Source organism: Sus scrofa, chromosome 17, assembly GCF_000003025.6.
Source record: "Sus scrofa isolate TJ Tabasco breed Duroc chromosome 17, Sscrofa11.1, whole genome shotgun sequence".
Taxonomy (NCBI): Eukaryota; Metazoa; Chordata; class Mammalia; order Artiodactyla; family Suidae; genus Sus; species Sus scrofa.
This window is the reverse complement of record NC_010459.5, coordinates 29,105,914-29,127,009: the sequence shown is the minus strand read 5'-3', so window position 1 is coordinate 29,127,009 and position 21,096 is coordinate 29,105,914. Positions and strand designations below refer to the sequence as shown.

General features: G+C 40.7%; 1 protein-coding gene across 1 annotated transcript in view; it reads right to left on the bottom strand.

Annotated features, from left to right (window-relative positions):
- XRN2 (5'-3' exoribonuclease 2) overlaps positions 1–19,369 on the bottom strand; it is an 85,860-nt gene extending 66,491 nt beyond the window's left edge. Inside the window, 3 exon segments of the mRNA XM_005672749.3 lie at positions 1,439–1,550; positions 1,633–1,760; positions 19,180–19,369. Coding sequence (XP_005672806.2) covers positions 1,439–1,550; positions 1,633–1,760; positions 19,180–19,254 — 315 coding nt within the window. The 5' untranslated portion in view covers positions 19,255–19,369.

The window sequence follows — 21,096 nt, the reverse complement described above, 5'->3', positions numbered from 1 at the left end:
CACATATCTTACAGCAGAAGGGCACACCAGAGTCAAGTGAAAGCTCTTCTTCAAGAAACTCAGCTAATGGGAACTGGAATCTGCTCCAGATAAGACGTTTTCCTGTCCCCTTTACTCTTTACAACACTTTCACTGCAACTGAAGTTTTCAGTAGGTAAGTCTTTTCTTTGAGTAAACAGAACCTTACAGAAGAGTTCATCTTCTTGCACCCAAAGTTTCCTGGATTTTTCAAAACCATTCCATTAGCCACCAAGATTATTAAATCTAAAAGAAAGGGAATCTATGTGCATACAGCTAAGCAGGGTTACAATTTACCTGAATTTTCTGTTCTTTTCTTCCTTTTTATTTTGGCTGTGCCCACAGCATGTGGAAGTTCCCACAGGGATCAAACCTTCGTCAGAGCAGTGACAATACCAGATAGGCCACCAGTGAACTCCTACCTTAATTTTCCCTGAACCTTGATATATAGTTTGCTGGTCATTCATTACGTAAGCTACTTGGTATTATCTTTTTTTTTTTTTTTTTTTTTTTTTTTGTCTTTTTGCTATTTCTTTGGGCCGCTCCTGCGGCATATGGAGGTTCCCAGGCTAGGGGTCTAATTGGAGCTGTAGCTGCTGGCCTACACCACAGCCACAGCAATGCGGGATCCGAGCCGTGTCTGCGACCTACACCACAGCTCACGGCAACGCCAGATGGTTAACCCACTGAGCAAGGGCAGGGACCGAACCCGCAACCTCATGGTTCCTAGTCGGATTCGTTAACCACTGCGCCACGACGAGAACTCCGGTATTACCATTTTAAGGAAGCTATTCCTTTCCCAAAATATTCTGATGACTACTCACTGCCTATGGGCTAAAATCCAAACTGAGTGTGGCAGGAAAGGCTTTCTCAAGCCTATCGCCCTTCTTCCCTTTCCAGTATAAACACCTGCAGCTGTCTAACATGTCAGTGTGGTCAAAGATATGCAAAGCATGCTTACCTGGCACATTTGAGACATCTGGAAGGTCCTCCTTCCCCACCTATTCCATCCATCTCCCTGCACCACCCCACCTCCAATTATTCTTTACTTTTCAAATAAAGGTGACAAAAGCCCCCTCCTCTCTATCTCCTCACTCCCTTGGAGCACTGGCTCCCTCTCCACCAATGACCTGCATGTGCCATCTAAAGTCTCTGGGTACCTAACCTCACTCATCTGCCTCTGTCCTGTATAAGAAAGCCCTTCAAAAGCAAGGGCAGCCACCAACATCCCCAGCAACTCACAGCATCTGGCACAAAACAGGCTCATACACAAACAAAACACGTTTGAATGGATAACGAAAAGGTGAGGCTTCTTCCTCAAATTTACTATATGTTTTTCATTATTTAGTTGACTTTCATTCTAGATAATGTGGGAACACAGCAAAATAAAATAGAGGATTTTAAGTTACATAACGCTTACCACTCCATCTATTGCCATGTAGAGAAGTCGTCTTGGTCTCACAATATTGAAAAGTCGGTCAATGTATTCAAAAATTGCAACCATCATTTCATCCTCGTTTTTGGGCGCTGGTCTACAATGAGAAGCCAACAATGTAATATCAAACAGTGCTGCTCTGTAATTTATAAAATCAGTGAGAAAAATGGGTTACGTACTTGTCTTCAGGGTGAGTACAGGGATGGATGATTCCATTCATGTCCAAATACAGATTATCAAACTCCACATCATTTGGATTAGGCTTACTGGCATCGACAGGAATCTTTACGCCATTGCATTCTTTTGGCTACAAGAAAGTGATAATTAATAGTAGCTTGATTGTTCAAGTCTGAAATTGACATAGCCTAGGCTCAGTGCGAACCTGTGTCTCATTTCTGAATTGTAAATAAAATACTTTAAGTAATCTTTAAATTATAAGACGAGAAGCTATTTTTGCTCCTTAAAGCTTCCAATGCAACAAGTTAATCTTGACTACATAGGGTATAGTCCCCAAATCATTCAGTGTCCAAGTGAGAGACCATGGGAGTCACCTTAGAATTCTTTTCCCTTACTGTCCATTACCAGTAAGTCCTGTCCATCTCAGCTGAAAAATGCCTGTCCACACCATCTCCTCTCATTCCTACCGCCATCAATGGGCCCCACCTCTCATCCAAAGACTAAACGGCCTTTGTACAAATGGTGTGGCCCACCCCTAGACTCCCCTGTCTCTAAGCCCACCCTCTATGCTGTCAGTTTTCCTTCTTAAATACAAATGTGGCTGTGCTTAGTTTTGCCTATTGCAAAGACACCACAGCAGGTACTGACAGTGAGCCGGCCCTTACCAGGCTCCGGCCGTGCCACAATGCTCAGGCCACCCAGTCTTCTTCTCAGTTCCATCTCTCACTGCCTGTGCTCCTCCCCCTCCCTCCCGGCCAACACCCACATCCTGAAATTTTATTAGTTCTGCAGGCATGAGATCCAAGGCCACTTGCTTTGAAACACTATGCATATGTCTCTCAAGAAATTAACTGCTCCTCCTGCATTTTCTCACAATTTTCCTTATTTACTTGGAGCACCTGTGTGGTTCCCTAATTAATGTGTCACTCCAACCCCCAACTATATGGTCAGTTCTTCAAAATATAATAAGAACTGAGCCATTCTCACTCCTGGAGGCACTCAATTATATTTTTATGATAAGCAATACCTTTTTCTTTTTCTTCCAGAGTGCTAGCAAATGATAGTGATATGAGAAGTTTTTAGTTTTGATGCGGGGAGGGATGGATGGGGGTTCTGTGACTGGCATGTGGACACTAGTGTATATGGAATTGCTGGCCAACGGGGGGCCTGCTGTATAGCATAGGGAACTCTACCCAATGTTCTACGATAATTTATGTAGGAAAAGAATCTGAAAAAGAATGGATATGTGCACGTGTATTACTGAATCACTTTGTTGTACAGCAGAAATTATCTTAACATTGTAAACAACTATACTTCAATAAAACTTGAAAAAATACTAAAGTCACTTTAAAAATAACACATACAAAGTATCATTTGTAATGATAAAACACTGCAAACAATTTAAAAGCCCACCCTACACATGAGGTTCATGGATGAACCTCAACCCAAACAATCTGCTACGTGAAAGCCAATCACAAAAGACCACAAAAGATCTCATTTACTTGATCCAGAATAAACAAATCTTTATTTTTATTTTATTTAATTCATTTATTTATTTATTGCTTTTTAGGCCACACCCTCAGCATATGTAGGTTCCCAAGTTAGGGGTCCAACTGGAGCTACAGATGCCGGCCTACACCACAGACACAGCAACATCAAATCCAAGCTGCATCTGCGACCTACACCAGAGCTCATGGCAACACTGGATCCTTAACCCACTGAGCAAGGCCAAGAATTGAACCTGCAACCTCCTGGTTCCTAGTCGGATTCGTTTCCACTGCGCCACGACGGGAACTCCCCAGAATAAACAAATCTTTAGAAAGATCAGTGTCAATCTTCAGTTGGGAGAAGGGTGAGGGAAATAGAAAGTGGCTGAAAATAATCACATTTCTTTTGGGAGTGATGAAATTTTTCTAAAATTAGATAAATGGTGATTGTTGCACAAATGTATATATACTAAAACCCACTGAATTCCATAATTTTAACAGGTGAATTTTATAGTGTATAAATTAAATCTCAGTAAAGCTATTTTAAAAAGAAATAAAAATAAAAGGTCCACTTAACTACAAAAAAAAAGAACCCAGAGACTAGATTAATAAACTGTGGTATGTCCACATTCTGGGATGCCAGACAAAGGTAAGATTCAAAGCAACAGAGCTAATGGTCACAAATATCTTACTAAGCCAAAAAGGCACAGTGCAGAGAATGAATATAGTATTCCATGTAGAGAAAGTTATAAAACAGACATAGTATCAGGCACTGTTCAGGGATGGGCATGTATGCAGTGAAAGCACAGAGAAGAGCAGGGGAATGATAAACACCAATTGAGGAGAGCGTTATCTTTAAGAGGAGAGGAAGGAATGAGACTGGGCTTCAGTTTGTACTTACAATTGGGAGAAACATAAATCAAAAGGGATCAAAGGGCAAAACAAGAAGTGATCAGACAGTGTCCTGTGCAGACATCTCATGAATCAGAAAAGAGAGGCCTGGTCAGAAGCAGTGAATGGGATAAGTGAAAGGAAAGCAGGAGGTCAATTCTGGGGTGTCTATCAGAGAAAATCTGACAACTTCAAAATAAAAACAAACTCTATGAAGGTAGGAGGCGCTGTGCTTTCCATCTAACCTCTACAATCCAAAATTCACATTTTCCTTTCTCCTGAACCAAGCTAACACCAACTCAGGAGAATCCAGACTCACATTATGCTCTGCAGGAAGCAGCAGTGTTTCAGACTTGTTGACCACACGATCTCAGCTGCATTAACTCATTTAGGCATCGCAAAGAAAAACAGTCACAAACAATATGGACATGAATGAGTATGGCTGTGCTCCAATAAAACTTCATTTACAAAAACAGGAGATTAATGGCTTGCTATATTGCAGCTCTTCAAGGAATGCTGAATGTAGCTGCATGAAAATTTCCACTTCCACTACTTAGAAAGTAAAGCCTGGGGAAGGGGGCATAGGTGGGTCCTAATTTTGAAAAAAAAGTGCTCCAGGCATTCCCAAAGAGAAAACTGAACAGGGAGTTCCCTAGTGGCTCAGCAGGTTAAGGATCTGGCATTGTCACTGATGTGGCTTAGGTTGTGCCACCGTAAGGGTTCAATCCCTGGGCTGGGGAACTTCTGCATGCTGCAGGCAAGGAAGGGAGGGAGAGAGGGAGGAAAGATGGAAGAGAGGGAGAAGGAAGGGAGTGAGAAAAAGAAAGAAAGACAGTGTGCATGTAAAAGAGAGAAAGAGGAAGGAAGGAAGGAAGGAAGAGAAAAGAAAGGAAGAAAGCCAACCATGTACTTTCCTCTCAGGAGTTCTGTAGATATATTCAACCCATTAACTGTAAATTCAGAGTTTCTTCAAGAGAAGATCCTGCCACTGAGGAAAGGAACCCACTCTTCAAGAGCCTTGCCACTAAATACAATGCAGTGTATCTCCTGCTGGGTTCCAGAGAGAGTCCTGATCAATCAAAGGGCAGCTAAAAAGAGAGCTACTCTGAACCCTAAAACCGATTCATCCCAAATAGCTTTTCATTGTCTTGTGGGTTTTCCAGATGACAAACTGAGCACACACTGCAGCCTTCCCTTTCTACCCCAGACCACGTAAAAGACTAAAAACAAACACAAAACCACAATGGCATAACTGTGCTGGAGAACCATTACAGGAGTGAAAACTGTGTAACTGAGAAATCACAGGAATGCCTAAAATGTGCAGAACTAGCAGACGTGATTGGATGGAATGTACAGGCCCCCTCGCCTGCAGGCCCCATGTGGACCAATCATTCACGGGTGCTGGAGAGAAAGGGAGGCAGTACCCTGGCTGGCAAGCAGGTCCCAGGGACACAGAGCACACCTACCCAGGAGGCCAGCAGTCGAGGCAGCTCTGCCCTGAGGGAAGTCCTCTCCTCCACTGCATGGAAAATGGACAGGACATGTACAACCCAAACGCACAGCTGAGAAGTTACCATTTGTCACAAATATGTCAGAGTCAAGATAAAGAGGTATTTAAGGATGGTACAAATATACAAAGAGTGAGTCTGTATAAAAATCCACTCCACAGGCTGTGAAGGTTTTCAAGTAAAGCCCTCAAAAGGAATTTCACACTAATGTACTGATCCAGTCAAGCTCCTGGAGCTCCTAAGTAAATGCATGTTTGTGTGAGCCTGCACGATACTAACAGCAGCACTAAAAAATCAGGACTCATGCCTCAAGTTCCACTGCAACGAGCATGCCCACCGTTGGATGGCAGATACTACACTGGAGAACTTGATTTTAAAGTCTCCAGAAAAGAACTGCCAAACACAAGTGATATGTGGGGAAGAAAGGGTCAAAAGGCAACTGAAAACTTCAAATTACAGTATACGAGTTAAAAATGCAGGCCATAAATTTTGATGTAGTTGCCAAATACAAAACCTTAATATTTTTAGTGATGAGTATTTTTTTCAAGCTGTATGTATGTTAGATCACCCTTTTTCTATAATGTTAGTCAACACTGTATAGTTACTTGTTACTAACGTTTACAGAGCACTTAAAATGTGACAGGGACTCACGACAACCCTGGGTGGTAGAGTATCCCACTTACAGATGAGAACACAAGTGTTTAGAGGGATTAGGTGGCTATCCAAAGTCACACTTCCACCAAGTTCAGAGACCAGGATTTGAACCTAGTCCTCTAAATTCAGAGCTGGTATCTTAAGTGATATGTTAGACTGATTAATTATAATTCCACTAGCTTGAACATGAACTTACTGAACACCTATAACGTGTGTCAAGGACTACAGAGGACACATAATATGCAAGGCGTATGAAATCTGATCCCCACTCTCCAAGACACAGTTCACATTAGAGAGCCCAGCTGCCAACACAATAGCAGGAAGAGTTCTACTCACCTGCTCCCCAGCTAAACTAGTGAACATCTTAAAAAAAAAAAAAAAAAAAAAAAAAAAAAAAAAAAAGTTAAAGCCTTTGGAAACAGTCTGAGGGCAAACAGCAATCTAGTCAAGAAAACCTATGAAATTCAAAACTGACTTCACTTGCAACAGAGCACAACGGAGAAGTTCAAATCTAAGGACATTCTCAAGAATGCTGTAAGCTGTGGTGAAAAGGAACTGAGAAGAGAATCAGGGATCTAATGAAGATACAGCCTAGACCACAGACCAGGTCGTCTGCAGGAGAGACCCAGGAAATAAGACAGATGGGAGGAGCCTTCCTGGGGCTAGAACAAATGCAAAACATTAACCTCAGAAACTAATCCCTGGAAGGTGCCACAATTTCACTGGATTAGTCTGGAGAGGAATTTATGCCCTGGGCACGGCTGAAAGCAACAGTGCAATAGACAAAAAGTAATGGACAAACCCAGTAATGCTGAGTGTGATGAGTGGGAGAGAGCCCTACTTCTCTGCTGTGGGCACACCCCAAACTGCACCTCCCTGAGGAGCAATATCAGAGGCTTAACACACTGAGGAAGAAATACACTTTAACCCAGCTCACTGGGTGGGCAAATAAATAAATAGAAACAACAACATACCCTGGAAGGACTTTTGGGGGCAGACCAGCACCCAGAGATGCTAAAATACATAACCCCAAATGTCCTGTTTGCAGAAAACAAAAACAAACAAAACAGGAATTCCTGTTGTGGCTCAGTGGTAACAACCCAACTAGGATCCATGAGGATGCAGGTTCAATCCCTGGCTTTGCTCAGTGAGTTAAAAGATCTGGCATTGCCATGAGTTGTGGTGTAGGTCTCTGATGTGGCTCAGATCTGGCATTGCTGGAGCTGTGGCGTGGGCCGGCAGCTGTAGCTCTAATTTGACTCCTAGCCTGGGAGCTTCCATATGCTGTAGCTGTGGCCCTAAAAAGTTAAAAAAAAAAAAAAAAAACCAAAAAAACCAAAAAAAAAACACTAGGAGGCATGCAGAAAAACAGAGAAGTATGGCACCATGCACAGGGAAAAAGTCACGCCAAAGAAACCACCTGTGAGAGTATTCAGACATCAGATTTAACAGATAAGAGGATAAAGCAGCTATTACAGAAGAGACACAGAAGAGACACATGGTTAAAGAATTAAAGGAAGGTATGGTGACAACCTGCATCAAATACAGAATATTAACAAAGTAAAAATTATAAAAAACAAAGGGAGACTCTAGCTGAAAAGTACAATAACAGATCAAAAATTCACTAGAGGGCTCAACAACAGACTTGACTGGCAAAAGAATTCTTAAACTTAGATTAATAGAGATTATGCAAGCTGAAGAGAGAAAAAAAGGATAAAGAAAAATGAACAGAGCCTGAAAGAAATATGAGATACAAATAGGTACATGAACATACTCAGAACTGGAGTACTGGGAAGAGAGGGGAGAAAGGAGCAAAAAAAATATTCAAGGAAATAATAACAAAAAACTTCCCAAATGTATTGAAAACCAATAACCTATATATGCAGACAGCTCTAAGAACTCCAACTAAGATAAACACAAAGAGACCATAGACAGACACAGAGTTAAAATGTTGAAGGTGTAAGACAAGGAGAAAACCTTGTAAGAACCAATAGGAAAAAAGATGAGTCACTTATAAGGGAACTTAAAAGTTAAGATTAACAGCTGGCTTCTAACAGAAGTAATGGGGGCTAAAGGCAATAGGAAAAGGGCTGAAAGAAAAAACGGGGAGTTCCCGTCACAGCTCAGTGGTTAACAAACCGGACTAGCATCCATGAGGACTCGGGTACAATTCCTGGCCTTGCTTAGTGGGTCAAGGATCCAGCATTTCCGTGAGCTGTGGTATAGGTCACAGATGCGGCTTGGATCCTGAGGTGCTGTGGTTCTGGCATAGGCTGGTAGCCACAGCTCCGATTCGACCCCTAGCCTGGGAACCTCCATATGTCGCAGGTGCAGCTCCGAAAAAGACAAAAAGACAAAAAAAAAAAAAAAAGACAAAAAAAAGAAAGAAAGAAAGAAAAAACAGCTAACCAAGAATTACATATCCAGGAACTATTCAAAAAATGATGGTGAAATAAAGACTGTGCCAGACATACAAAAACTGAATTTGCTGCTAGCCATCCTGATTTACAAGAAATACTAAATAAAGTTCTTCAGGCTGAAACTAAGTGACTACAGTAAAGATAATGATCCATATTCTTTATCCTTTTTTTCCCTTAACTGCTATTGCAAAAGAACAATTTATAAAATGATATTTTATAACACACTATGGCTTACAACATACAATGTAATATAAATGTAATACATTTCCCAGTAACAGCCCCAAAAGAGGTGAGGAGAAGCACAATTGCAATGTGCTATTGAAGTAACCACAGATGGTAAAGTAATAATAAGGGCAAAGCACTGTTCGGTTTGTTACATTAATAGATATTACACATATAATGACAATACCACAAAAGTAAGAAAAGCTCTCAAGCTCTACAGCAGTAAAAGTTTACATATTATTGGAATTAAGCTAGTATAAATCTAAAGCTGGTAACATGTATACAGTAAATCCTAGAGCAACCACTTAAAAAATACATTTTAGAAAAGATCATTAATGAAATCTAAATGCTACATTAAAAGTATATTCAGAGGAGTTCCTGTCGTGGCTCAGTGGTTAACAAACCCGACTAGCATGAGGAGGCAGGTTCGATCCCTGGCCTCGCTCAGTGGGTTAAGGATCAGGTGTTGCGGTGTAGGTCACAGATACGGCTCGGACCTAGCATTGCTGTGGCTCTGGCATAGGCTGGCAGCTACAGCTCTGGTTGGATCCCTAGCCTGGGAACCACCTTACGCAGAGGGTGTGGCCCTTAAAAAAAAAAAAAAAAAAAGGCAAAAAAAGCACATACAGACAACAGAAAGTAAAAAGAACCACAAGGAAACTGGAGTGACTGTACTAGTATGAGACAAAACAGACTTAAAAATAAAGAAGACAGGAGTTCCCGTCGTGGCGCAGTGGCTAACGAATCTGACGAGGAACCATGAGGTTGAGGGTTCGATCCCTGCCCTTGCTCAGTGGATTAACGATCCGGCGTTACCATGAGCTGTGGCAGTCACAGACGTGGCTCGGATCCTGCGTTGCTGTGGCTCTGGTGTAAGCTGGCAGCTACAGCTCCGATTAGACCCCTAGCCCAGGAATCTCCATATGCCCCAGAAGCGGCCCAAGAAATGGCAAAAAGACTAAAAAAATAAATAATAAATAAAGAAGACGGGAGATCCTATCATGGCTTATCATGGCTCAGCAGTTAATGAATCCAACTAGCATCCCTGAGGACGAGGGTTCAATCCCTGGCCTTGCTTAGTGGGTTAAGGATCCAGCATTGCTAAGAGCTGTGGTGTAGGTTGCAGACACAGCACAGGCACAGCTCAGATTCTGCATTGCTGTGGCTGTGGCGTAGGCCAGCGGCTACAGCTCCAATTAGACCCCTGGCCTGGGAACCTCATGCCACATGCCACAGGTGTGGCCCTAAAAAGCAAGAAAAAAAAAAAAAATCTGATAATGATAGAAAGGTCAATCCACCAAGAAGATATAACAATTAGAAATACATATGTACCTAATAACAGCATCGATATTCATACAACTTTTAATAAATTAATAAATAACAAAAATGAAAGAAGCTGATAATTTTATTTTCTGCCGCACGTGCAGAAGTTCCTGGGCCAGGGATCAACCCTGTGACACAGCAATGACCTAATCCACTGCAGTGACAATGCCAGATCCTTAACACACTGAGTCACAAGAGAAATCCAAAAAAAAGACAACTGAATAATAACAATTGTAGACTTTAATATTCCACTTTCAATAATGGATAAAATATCAATAAGGAAACAGATGACTGGAACAATACTATAAACTGACCACACCTAACATATTTACAGAACACTCCACTCAACAAAAAAACATACATTCTCAACTACATATGGAACATTCGCTGGGATGGACCAATCACTGGACATAAAACGAACCTCAATAAATTTAAAAGCATAAAAGTAATACAAAGTATGTTCTTCAACCATGATAAAGTAATACTGGAACTTAATAATGGGAGAAATTTTGGCAAATTCATAAATATGGTAATTTAACATTCATGAGTAATCCATGGAACTGAAGAAAAAAATCAAAAGAGAAAGCAAAATAATCTGAGATGAATGAAAATGAAGACACATCAGACCAAAACTTATAGTGTACAGTCCCAAGTCAGTGCTCAGAGGTAAATTTATAGCTATAAACATCTGTATTAAGAAAGATCTCAAACCAATAATCTAACATTCCACCTTAAGACACCAGAAGAATAAAAGCGAACAAAACCCAAAGCCAAGTAGAAGAAAGTAACAAATAGCAGGGAGAAAATTAATTGAAATAGAGAATAAAAAGGGCAATTTTAAAACATCTATAAAAACCAAAGGTAGTTCTTTGAAAAGATCAACAAAATTGACAAACCTCTAGCAAATTTGATCAAGACAAAAATAGGTGGGAAACCTGGATTTCACTATATGAAAACAGCACAATTCTATACCATGCAACATTACCCCCACTTTTACATGGACACATAAACTACCGAAAATTAACTTACCAAATAAAATTCTGAAATACCAAGCGTTTCTGTGCAAGGCACTGTTTGAAGCACTTGGTTAACTGATTTAATCCACACAACTACCCTTATGTAACACATATACGGCTGATCTTTTTTATTTATGAATTCCATATCTGCTAATTCACCCACTCATCAAAATTTTTCGTAACCCCCCCCACCCCAAATCAACATATTTGCACTCTCGAGGTCATTCACAGACACAAGCAGAGAGTAGTGAAAAATTTAAGTCCACTGACACACATTTCAAACTGATATCAAATAAGGCAACGTTCTGCCCTATTTCAGCTCTCATACAGAGATGACCAGAGCACAGAGACTGAACAGAGTGGTGTAATGCAAGAAACTCCAGTTTGAGTTTGAGTTATTCCCAGTTTGAGTTTGAGTTATTCCCAAGACCAGGAAACCAGTGAGGACTGTATTAGCCAAGGACACGAAGTTAAGAAACTGATGACTGAATGTTCAGAGTAGTTAAAAAGCCAAAAAGAGATAAAATGGAATGATAAAAAAATTCAGTCCAAAAGAAGCAGAACAATTGAAAAATGGAAACAAGTACAGATGAGATGGACGAAAACAAATAAGAAGGTAATAAATTTAAATCTAACTATATCAATAATCACATTAAATGTTCCTGTTCTATATGCCCCATTTACAAGGCAGAGATTGAGAAAACAACTTAGCAGTTCCTCAAAAAGGTAAGCATGGAATTATTATATGACTCATCAATTCCACTCATAGGTATATACCCAAAACAATCAAAAGCAGGGACCACTCATGGGGTATGTATCCAAAGTACTGATCTACTGTACAGATAATTGTACACCAATGTTCACAGCATTAGTCACAATAATTAAGAGGTAAAAATAACCCGTGTCCAAACAAACAAACAAACAAAATATATACATACAATGGGATATTATTACACGCTTAAAAATTAAGTTACAGAATTGTGTACTTTCAGATTTTACAGATGCTCCCAAACTGTTTTCCAATAAAATTCATTATATTTTCATACAAAGGATTCCACAGTGAAATACTGCAGAGCAATGAGACAAATTCAGATAAATCCCAGAAACATGAAATCTTATAGATACAAGAGAGGGTAGAGGTTATAGAACCATTTTTAATAACATAGCATTACCAAAACTCCCTCTGCTACTGGAAGACAGGATTGTGGGGTGGCTCTTGTCTGGAAGAGAACAAAGGGGGACTTCCAGGGTACTAAGATATGATAATATTCTGTTTCACAATATGGAAGCAAGTTATACATTTTTAGTTTGAAAATTAACAAGCTAAATGCATACTTCTATAACTTCAACATAAGAAGAATTTAAACATTTAAGTGCCTATATATGCATATATGTACTGTGTATAAATCAATTAAAAGGTTTCAAAAAACCCTGATACATACTAAACATGGATCAATTTGAAAATATTACACTAAGTGGAAAAGTAAAATAAACCAGACACAAAAAGACAACTATTACATGATTGCACTTATATTTGTTCCTAGAATAAGCAAATTCATAAGACAGAAAGTTGGGGGGGAAGAGAAAACAGAACTGTAGTTTAGGTGAGTACAGAGTTTCTATTTGGAATGATGAAAGGTTCTAGAAATGGACAGCAAGAATGGTTTCAAAATCTTGTGAATGTACTTAATGCCACTGAATTCTACACTCAAATGACAAATTTCACATTATGCATATTTCATCACAATAAAAAAAGGAGGCAACAATCAAAGTGTATAAAAAAACAAGAACCAACTGTATGTTGTCTCCCTCCCCCAAAGCCACTAAAGATAAAGTCAAAAATAGGCTTAAAGTAAAAAGATGGAAATAGATCACATTAACACTGGTAAAAAGATCTGGTCATATTAACATTGGACAAAATAACTTTCAGAGCAAAGAATATTAACAAGGAAAAAGAAGATCACTTTAGGAATTCCTGTGTGGCACACTGGAAACGAATCTGATTAACATCCATGAGGATGCGGGTTTGATCCTGGGTCTCAGTGGGGCAAGGATCGGGCACTGCTGTGAGCTGTGGTGTAGGTCACAGACATGGCTCAGGTCCTGTGTTGCTGTGGCTGTGGTGTAGGCCAGCAGCTGCAGCTCTGATTCAACCCCTAGCCTGGGAACTTCCATATGCCACACTTGTGGCCCTAAAAAAAGCAAAAAAAAAGGTAATTTTAGGGAGTTCCCCTGGTAGCCTAGCAGTTGAGGATTAGGCAATGTCACTGCTGTGGCTTGGGCTTGATCCCAGGTCTTGGAATTTCTATACACCGCAGGCATGGCAAAAAAGGAAAAAAATCATTTTATAATGATAAAGAAGCATATTCACCAAGAAGACATAATAATCCTTAACTTTATGCACTAACAAAGGAGTTTCAAAATGCAAGGAGCAAAAACCAACAGAACTGAAAGAAAAAAGAGACAAATCCAAAAAAAAAAAAAAAAAAAAGATTTCCACACCCCTATCAATTATTGACGGAACAAGAGGTAGAAAATCATTATGTGTTGTTCAGGTCTTCCATATCTTATCGACATTTACAGAACACTACCCAACAACAGCAGTATTTGTGTCTTTTTCAAGTCAAAATGAAACATTTAACAAGACCACATTCTAGGTCATAAAACGAATCAGTTAAGCTTTAAAATAATTCAAATTAAGCAAAGTATATTCTCTGAGAAGGGAACTAAATCAGAGTAACAGAGAAAAAAATGCCTGGAAAATCCTCTGAACATCTGAAAATTAAGTAACATTCCTTTGAACAGCCAGTGGGCCAAAGAAGTCAAAGGGGACATGAGAAAGTGTTTTTTACTGAATGAAAATGAAAAGACAACATGTCAATGTTTTGGCATGCAGCTGGCATTTTATGACGCTCAACAGAAGCAACTCAGAGAAGAAGCATCAAGGCAATGACCTCAGCTTCTACCTTAAGGAATGAGGACAAGAAACACAAGCTAAACTCAAAGTAAGAATAAGCAATTAATAATAAAAATGAAACAAAAAAAAATCAATGAAATCAAAAGTTAGTTCTTTGAGATCAATCTAGCTAGACTGATAATGGAACAATATAGGAAGGACAAAATTAGTATCAGGAATTAAAGAAGTCATATCACTATGTTTTCTATTGATAGTAAAAAGATAATAAGGAATACTCTGAACTTTACATAAACAAATGCGACAACCTAGATGAAGTGAACAAAATGTGTTAAAGATATAAACTACAAAAGCTCACTCAAAAAGAAAGAAATAATCTGGATGGCTCTACGCTGACTTACCAAAAAAAAAAAAAAAAAAAAAGGAATTTGTAGCTAAAATCTTCCCCTAAAACTTTCAGATTCTGACAGCTTCACTGGTGAATTCTACTTAACCTTTTTTGCAATCTTTTTAGGGCCACACCCATGGCATATGGAGGTTCCCAGGCTAGGGGCTGAATTGGCGCTGTAGCCGCTGGCCTACATCACAGCCACAGCAATCCCAGACCAAATGAGCGAGGCCAGAAATCAAACCTGTGTCCTTATGGATACTACTCAGATTCATTTCCACTGAGCCATGACAGGAACTCCCTACCTAATATTTAAGGAAGCAATATAACACCAATTCTATACAGACTCTTGCAGAAAACTAGAGAGTATATACCTCTCCACTCAGTATGAGGCCAAGATACCCAAACTGGACAAAAACATTACAAGAACACTACAGACAAATATCCTTTTTGAACATATATGTGAAATTTTAGCATATTGACTCTAACAGTATATAAAAATAATACACATGGCCAGGTAGGACTTATCCAAAGAAATGCAAGGTGCATTTAACATTTAAAAATAAATGTATATCACTAATTTAAAAAACTAAAACAGAATAGGGTGCACCTAAACTATAAGACATCTCTAAGAAAACAAGAAAAATCTTTGTAAGCTTGGCTTTGGTGATGATTTCTTAAATATAAACAAAAAGCAGGAATACAGAGGAAAAATAAAGAAAGCAGACTTTAAAATTAAAAGCATATTTGCTCTTCTTTGCACTGCTAATAAGTAAAAAGGCAAGCCAAGAATTAAGAGAAAATATTTGCAAAAAAATCAATATATAAGAAACTACAATAAGACAAGAACTTAAAAATGGGCAAAAGATCTTAATAGACACCTCACTTAAGAAGATATATGGAAGGCAAATAAGCACCCAAAGACATGCTCAACACCATCTGCCATTAGAGAAATGCAAATTAAAACCACACTGAGATAACACTACTCTAAAACTAAAAAGACTAACCATACTAAGTATTGGCAAGGAAATAGAGCAACTAGATCTCTCATACACTGCTGGTAGCAATAAAAATGGTACAACCGTTATGGAAAACAATGTGGCAAGTTTTCCTTTTTAAAACATCTACTATACCATGCAACCAGTTCACTCCTAGGAATCTTCTCTAAAGAAATGAAAGCTTGTCTACACAAAGATTTGTATACCAATATTCACAGAGGTTTGTTTGTTGGTTGGTCTTTTTGTCTTTTAGGGCCACACCTAGGGTATATGGAGGTTCCCAGGCTAGGGGTCCAATCGGAGCTGTAGCCGCTGGCCTACACCACAGCCACAGCACCATATCGGAGCTGTGTCTGTAACCTACACTACAATTCGCGGTAACACCTGATCCTCAACCCACTGAGCGAGGCCAGGGATCGAACCCGTGTCCTCATGAATGCTAGTTGGGTTCGCTAACTGCTGAGCCATGATGGGAACTCCTGCTTTTTTTTTTCTTAAATAGCCAAAAACTAGAAACAATCCAAATGTTCACCATTCAGGTGAATGAATAAACAAAATGGGATACAGGCACAACATAGAATATACTATTCAAAAACAAAAGGAATAAAGTATTGATACAAGTAGCAACATGAATGACTTTTAAAGTAACTATTCTGAATCAAAGTAACCAAGCCAAGTTAATGGGGGAGAATAGATACTGTATAATTCCATTTACATGAAATGGTAAAAAATGAAAACTTCCTATCTATAGAGTCAGAAATCAGTGGTTGACTAAAGATGGGCAGCAGGAAGGGGCTGTGGGGAGGAACAACAAAAGGGCAGAAGGAATGTTTCAGAGGTGTGTTCATTATCTTGACTGTGGTGATGGGTTCATGGAGACACACAAATGTCAAAATGTGTTAAATGTACACTTTCAGTATGTGCAGTTTGTTTAGGTCAATTATGTCTCGGGGAAGGAGCAAGGGGAGAACAGAAGGAGAAAGAAAAACAGATCAATCTAGGAGGACCAGTATTTAGAGTTCTGAGAGGGCAGACAAAAAGAAAAGCAAGGAGAAAAAAAAAAAAAAAAAAAATCAAAGCGTGAGTTCCCATCGTGGCGCAGCGGTTAACGAATCCGACTAGGAACCATGAGGTTTTGGGTTCGATCCCTGCCCTTGCTCAGTGGGTTAACGATCCGGCGTTGCCATGAACTGTAGTGTAGGTTGCAGACGCGGCTCGGATCCTGCGTTGCTGTGGCTCTGGCGTAGGCTGGCAGCTACAGCTCCAATTAGACCCCTAGCCTATGCCACGGGAGCCTCCATATGCCACGGGAACGGCCCAAGAAATGGCAAAAAGACAAAAAAAAAAAAAAAAAAAAAACAAAGAGTATTCCCTGGAATAAAGAACAAAAGTCTCCAGACTCAGAGTCAACGAAGTACTGATCAAAATGAACTGAAATTAAAAACAACAACAAAAAATACCTGTATGTAAGTACATCATCATGAAAGTTTATAACATCAAGGATAAAGATCTTTTAAAATTTTAGAAAGCAAAACAGAACTACAGAAGAATGAAAGCAAAAAAGTTAAGAGCACGGGCTTCCTGGTTTTGACACTGCTGTGCCACATATTAACCACGTGACCTTGAGCACATTCCTTAGGCCCTCTGTGCTGCAGATTTCTCATCGGTAATAAGTGGAGGAGGAGAAGTACTCCTGGTTGTTATAAGGATTTAATACATTAGTCTGCAAAGTACCTAGTACGTGTTAAATACTACTAAGTGTTAGCTAAAAATAATAAATCACATTAACAATCAACTTTCATCAACAATTCTGGATGACAGAAGTGAAAAGAACAATGCTTTTAAAGTTTTGAGGGAAAGTAATTTTCAAACTCAAACTCTGCCTAGCTAATGATCATTCATGGGTAGAATGAACTTACTAAACTCAAATGCCACACAGCACTTCTTAAGAATTCAATTAAGAACAAAAACCAAGGAAGGGTTTAAGCCAGGAGGGATAATTAGAAAAAAGTACCTCCAAATCATATATTTTTTTTTAAATCTCAGGAAGCAGCTTTCCAGCAAGCCTAAATAACCAGGTATGACAGCAACAGAAATAAAAACCTCAAGCAGTCTCCAATTAGAAAGAGGACTTGATAAGAGTAGCTGATAAGAGTCTGGAAGGGGAACCATGTATAGTGGAAAACAGGCAACACACAGAAAAAGATGAAAAGTAACACAAGAGAAGAAACAGAATCACAGTACATAACCTGAATCGACACAGTGATGATAATCACCAGTACAATTTGATTTTTCTGCTTTTAAAACAAATCTGTACAGCCCAAGTCCTGACAACTTAATTTTGGACAAAGCAAAAACAGGTGACAAGCTTGAGATGAAGACTAAGGGCAGCCGGGGTAGAAAAACTAATATCTAATCCCAGAAGGTGAAGAGTCAAGAGATACTTTGTTTAGGGTATGGAATTTAAAAAAAAAATAAAGGAATATTACTTTATAACTTTAAGTTTACCAATGAAAGAAATAAAGACAAATGATTAGGAGAACAGGGGGCGGGGAAGAGGCTGTATATGTGACTACATCGTCTTCTATCATAATTAGAATTTAACAGAAACACCCAAGACCAATAAATCAGACATAAACATGATATTTAGAGAAAAACCAAAAATAGAAGTGGTTATCACTAGAGAGTAGAAATAGATTAAGGTGCAAGTAAAGTTAAAGTTTGATAAAATTTTATTTATTATTAAAGTATAAGTTTTATATAAGTTTTATAAAAGCTACATAAGAGCAAAGGAAATAAGCATTCAGTTTAACAGTTTTTTCTTTGAGAAAAACACGGGGAGTAGTAGCTATGTCACCAGAGCAAGGATTTCGCTTCCTCCTAGGATAGGAACTTGTCAAAATCAAGGTTTCACTAGACTAAGCCAAAAGTTCCTAGTGTTTAACGGGTCCTTCCTCCAAAAACGAAGGGATGGGGAACATAATGTGCCCCTGAACCTCCCCAATCTGGAAATTCTAATTAAGAGTACAAAATCGCACTTGGACCGAAACACGGAAATGATAAAAACAAAAGTCAAGTCTTCATGACACTAACAAACTAACAGCAAAAAGTATATTGTTCAAGTGCACCCAGGAATTCTGAAAATGTCAAAGGTATGCTGTCCAGCACTTGGGCACCTAGACAAGGGACCACTGAGAGACTTCCGTCCTAGCCGTTGCCGAAGTGCTTTTCTCTCCGGATGACCAGACAACAGCAACAAATGGCCTCTCCCACAGAAGAAAACCTTTCAGGATGGGTCAGGAGACAACAAAAAGCTCGTCGCCCGGGACTGCTTCACAAGGTGCTTAGAGGCTGGCACCTGCACCCGCGCAGCGCTAACCAGCTAACTCAGCGGACCGACAGCCACTATGCCTCTTTCGAAACCCGACAACTGCCGAGCCGGGAGGAAACAAAGCCGTGGGCGGGGCCTTCGGGCCAGGAACCCGCGGACAGGGGAGGAGCAACTCTCCCCGAGACCCGGCGCCCGGCCCTCACCCTGGCAAGGCCGCCCCGGGGACCAGAGTCCGAGCTGCCGCGCCCAGCGCGCGTCCGGCCGAAGCTGTCGGGGGCAGACAGGGGCGCGGGCCCCTGCACAGTGCCCTGGAGGCGGACGGCGGGCCTCGAGGACCGCGGCCTGGACACTCCGGGCCTCCGGGTTCTGGCGTGGCGGCAGCCTGGAGCCTCCTTACCTTCTCTTCCACGCAATTGACAATGATGGACGGGTACTTGCGGCTGAGCCAGCGAAAGAAAGCCGGGACTCCCATAGCAGCGGCGCAGGTGGAGGTGGCGGCCCTGCCCGCGGACGGACGTAACCCAAGAGACAAGCAGCCGCGGGCACTGGCACTTCCTCCCACGTGCGTCCGGCGACCGGAAGTGAGGTCACGGCGACGCCGCCGGGGAAGCTGGGAAGGAGGCTCCGACGGGGCGGGGCCGAGCCGGACCCGGGGGCGACGCTGCCCCGGAGCTCCCGGCTGCAGGCTTCCTACCGCGGAATCCCAGCTTCCCGCAGGCACCCGGTCTGGTCTCCTCCCCCATCTCGGTTCACAGTAGAATCTAAGCATCTACACGCACTGGTTATTTTTTTCTTCCTGATTTCTCCTGGTTTTATGCCGCAGTATCTATCTGGACTATCAACTATATGTATTTTTAAATATTTCGCTCCAATGATGGCTGGTTTGCATAACGCTCTTAAAAACAGTTATAAAATGTAATGTAGCATTTAGCATCTAATTCAACCTTCCAACTACATTTATGAGTATAAAATAATTGCTGGGATCACTCTCCAGTATTTATTGGAGCGCTTACATTGTGCTAAAGCACTGGCTAAGGGATTATCTCATTTGATCATCACTTGAGCCTTCCGAGGGTGTTTTTACTATCTTCACCTCACAGGTGAGAGGGCCAGGTTGTTAATGGGGTTAAGTCACTTGCTTATTCACACAGCTTGTGTTTCTGTCCAAGTAAAGTTCATTTAATTCTCTGTCCTTGCACTAACAGGATACTTTTATCCCTTGTTTTCTGATGGCTTCAATACATTTTTTTCAGTATATAAAAAGGGAGGGGTGGAGGAGGAAGTATTCATGCTCAAGTCTGGAAGTCCATCTCCCTGGAATCGCCTCTTGGCTTGACAGATCACGCTCAATCCCAAGGCTCACCTTAAGAGGCCTCAATGAAAGCATTTCTTCCTGCTTCCTGGCCTGCGGATTTCAGTGCCCCCTCCTCTGTGGTCTGTTGCCACTTTGTTTAAACTGCTGGTGTGGAATTGAGATAAATCATTCACCCATATTGTACGTAAAGACAGCCAAAACTATTGTTGGGAATTATGTCAGTGGTGAACCCCCTCATGTCTAGAAACAGCCCTCCTCATCAAGTATTTGGTTCTGGGGGGCTGGGGGCGGGAGAGGGGTGCTGTGTTCTTAACAGGACGGTAGGCATCTGATACAAGGGTGGATAGCTGGGCAAGTTGGGCCTTTGAGAGTCCTTGCCCAGTATTTTTGAAACTTCAGGACATGAGGAAGGCAAAGCAGCCCCTTCCAGATGGTTGATAGGTGAAAGATAAGAATGACTTGTTGACAGTCTGCAATAAAAGAAGCAGATTTAGTCCCTGGTTGCTGTGGTTTTTGAGTACAGCTAAATCCTCTTCGTGCAATTTGGTTGGTAAACCTGTCCTTTAATTCCATGAGCCAATAAATTCTCCTTTTGCCCTAAGCTCTTTTGGTCTAAGTTCCTATCCCTTGCAAAGGAAAGAATCCAAACAAACCACTAACAAAATTTGGGGAATATACAACCAATTCACCTGGGTGCTAAAATTGCTTTGCATAAAAGAGGTGCCAAAAAAAAAAATGGAATTTGGGGCACTCAGAAAAGGGGAAGGCGAAAGGTAGAGATTGGGGGAACCTGAAGGGTGACGGGAGGATATGGACTAAGTGTTGTGACACTTTCCCCAAGACAGTGTTTCCAGTGAGGTCTACCAGACTCAGACTTGGTGTGGGGTTTCTTTTGTTGTAGAAATTGAAAAAGAAGACGATTCTCGTGTTGGGGCCACTGTGGTCTAGAACACAGGGCTGAGCAAGACAGCAGAGCTCAAAGGGAAGAGGGGGCGAGGA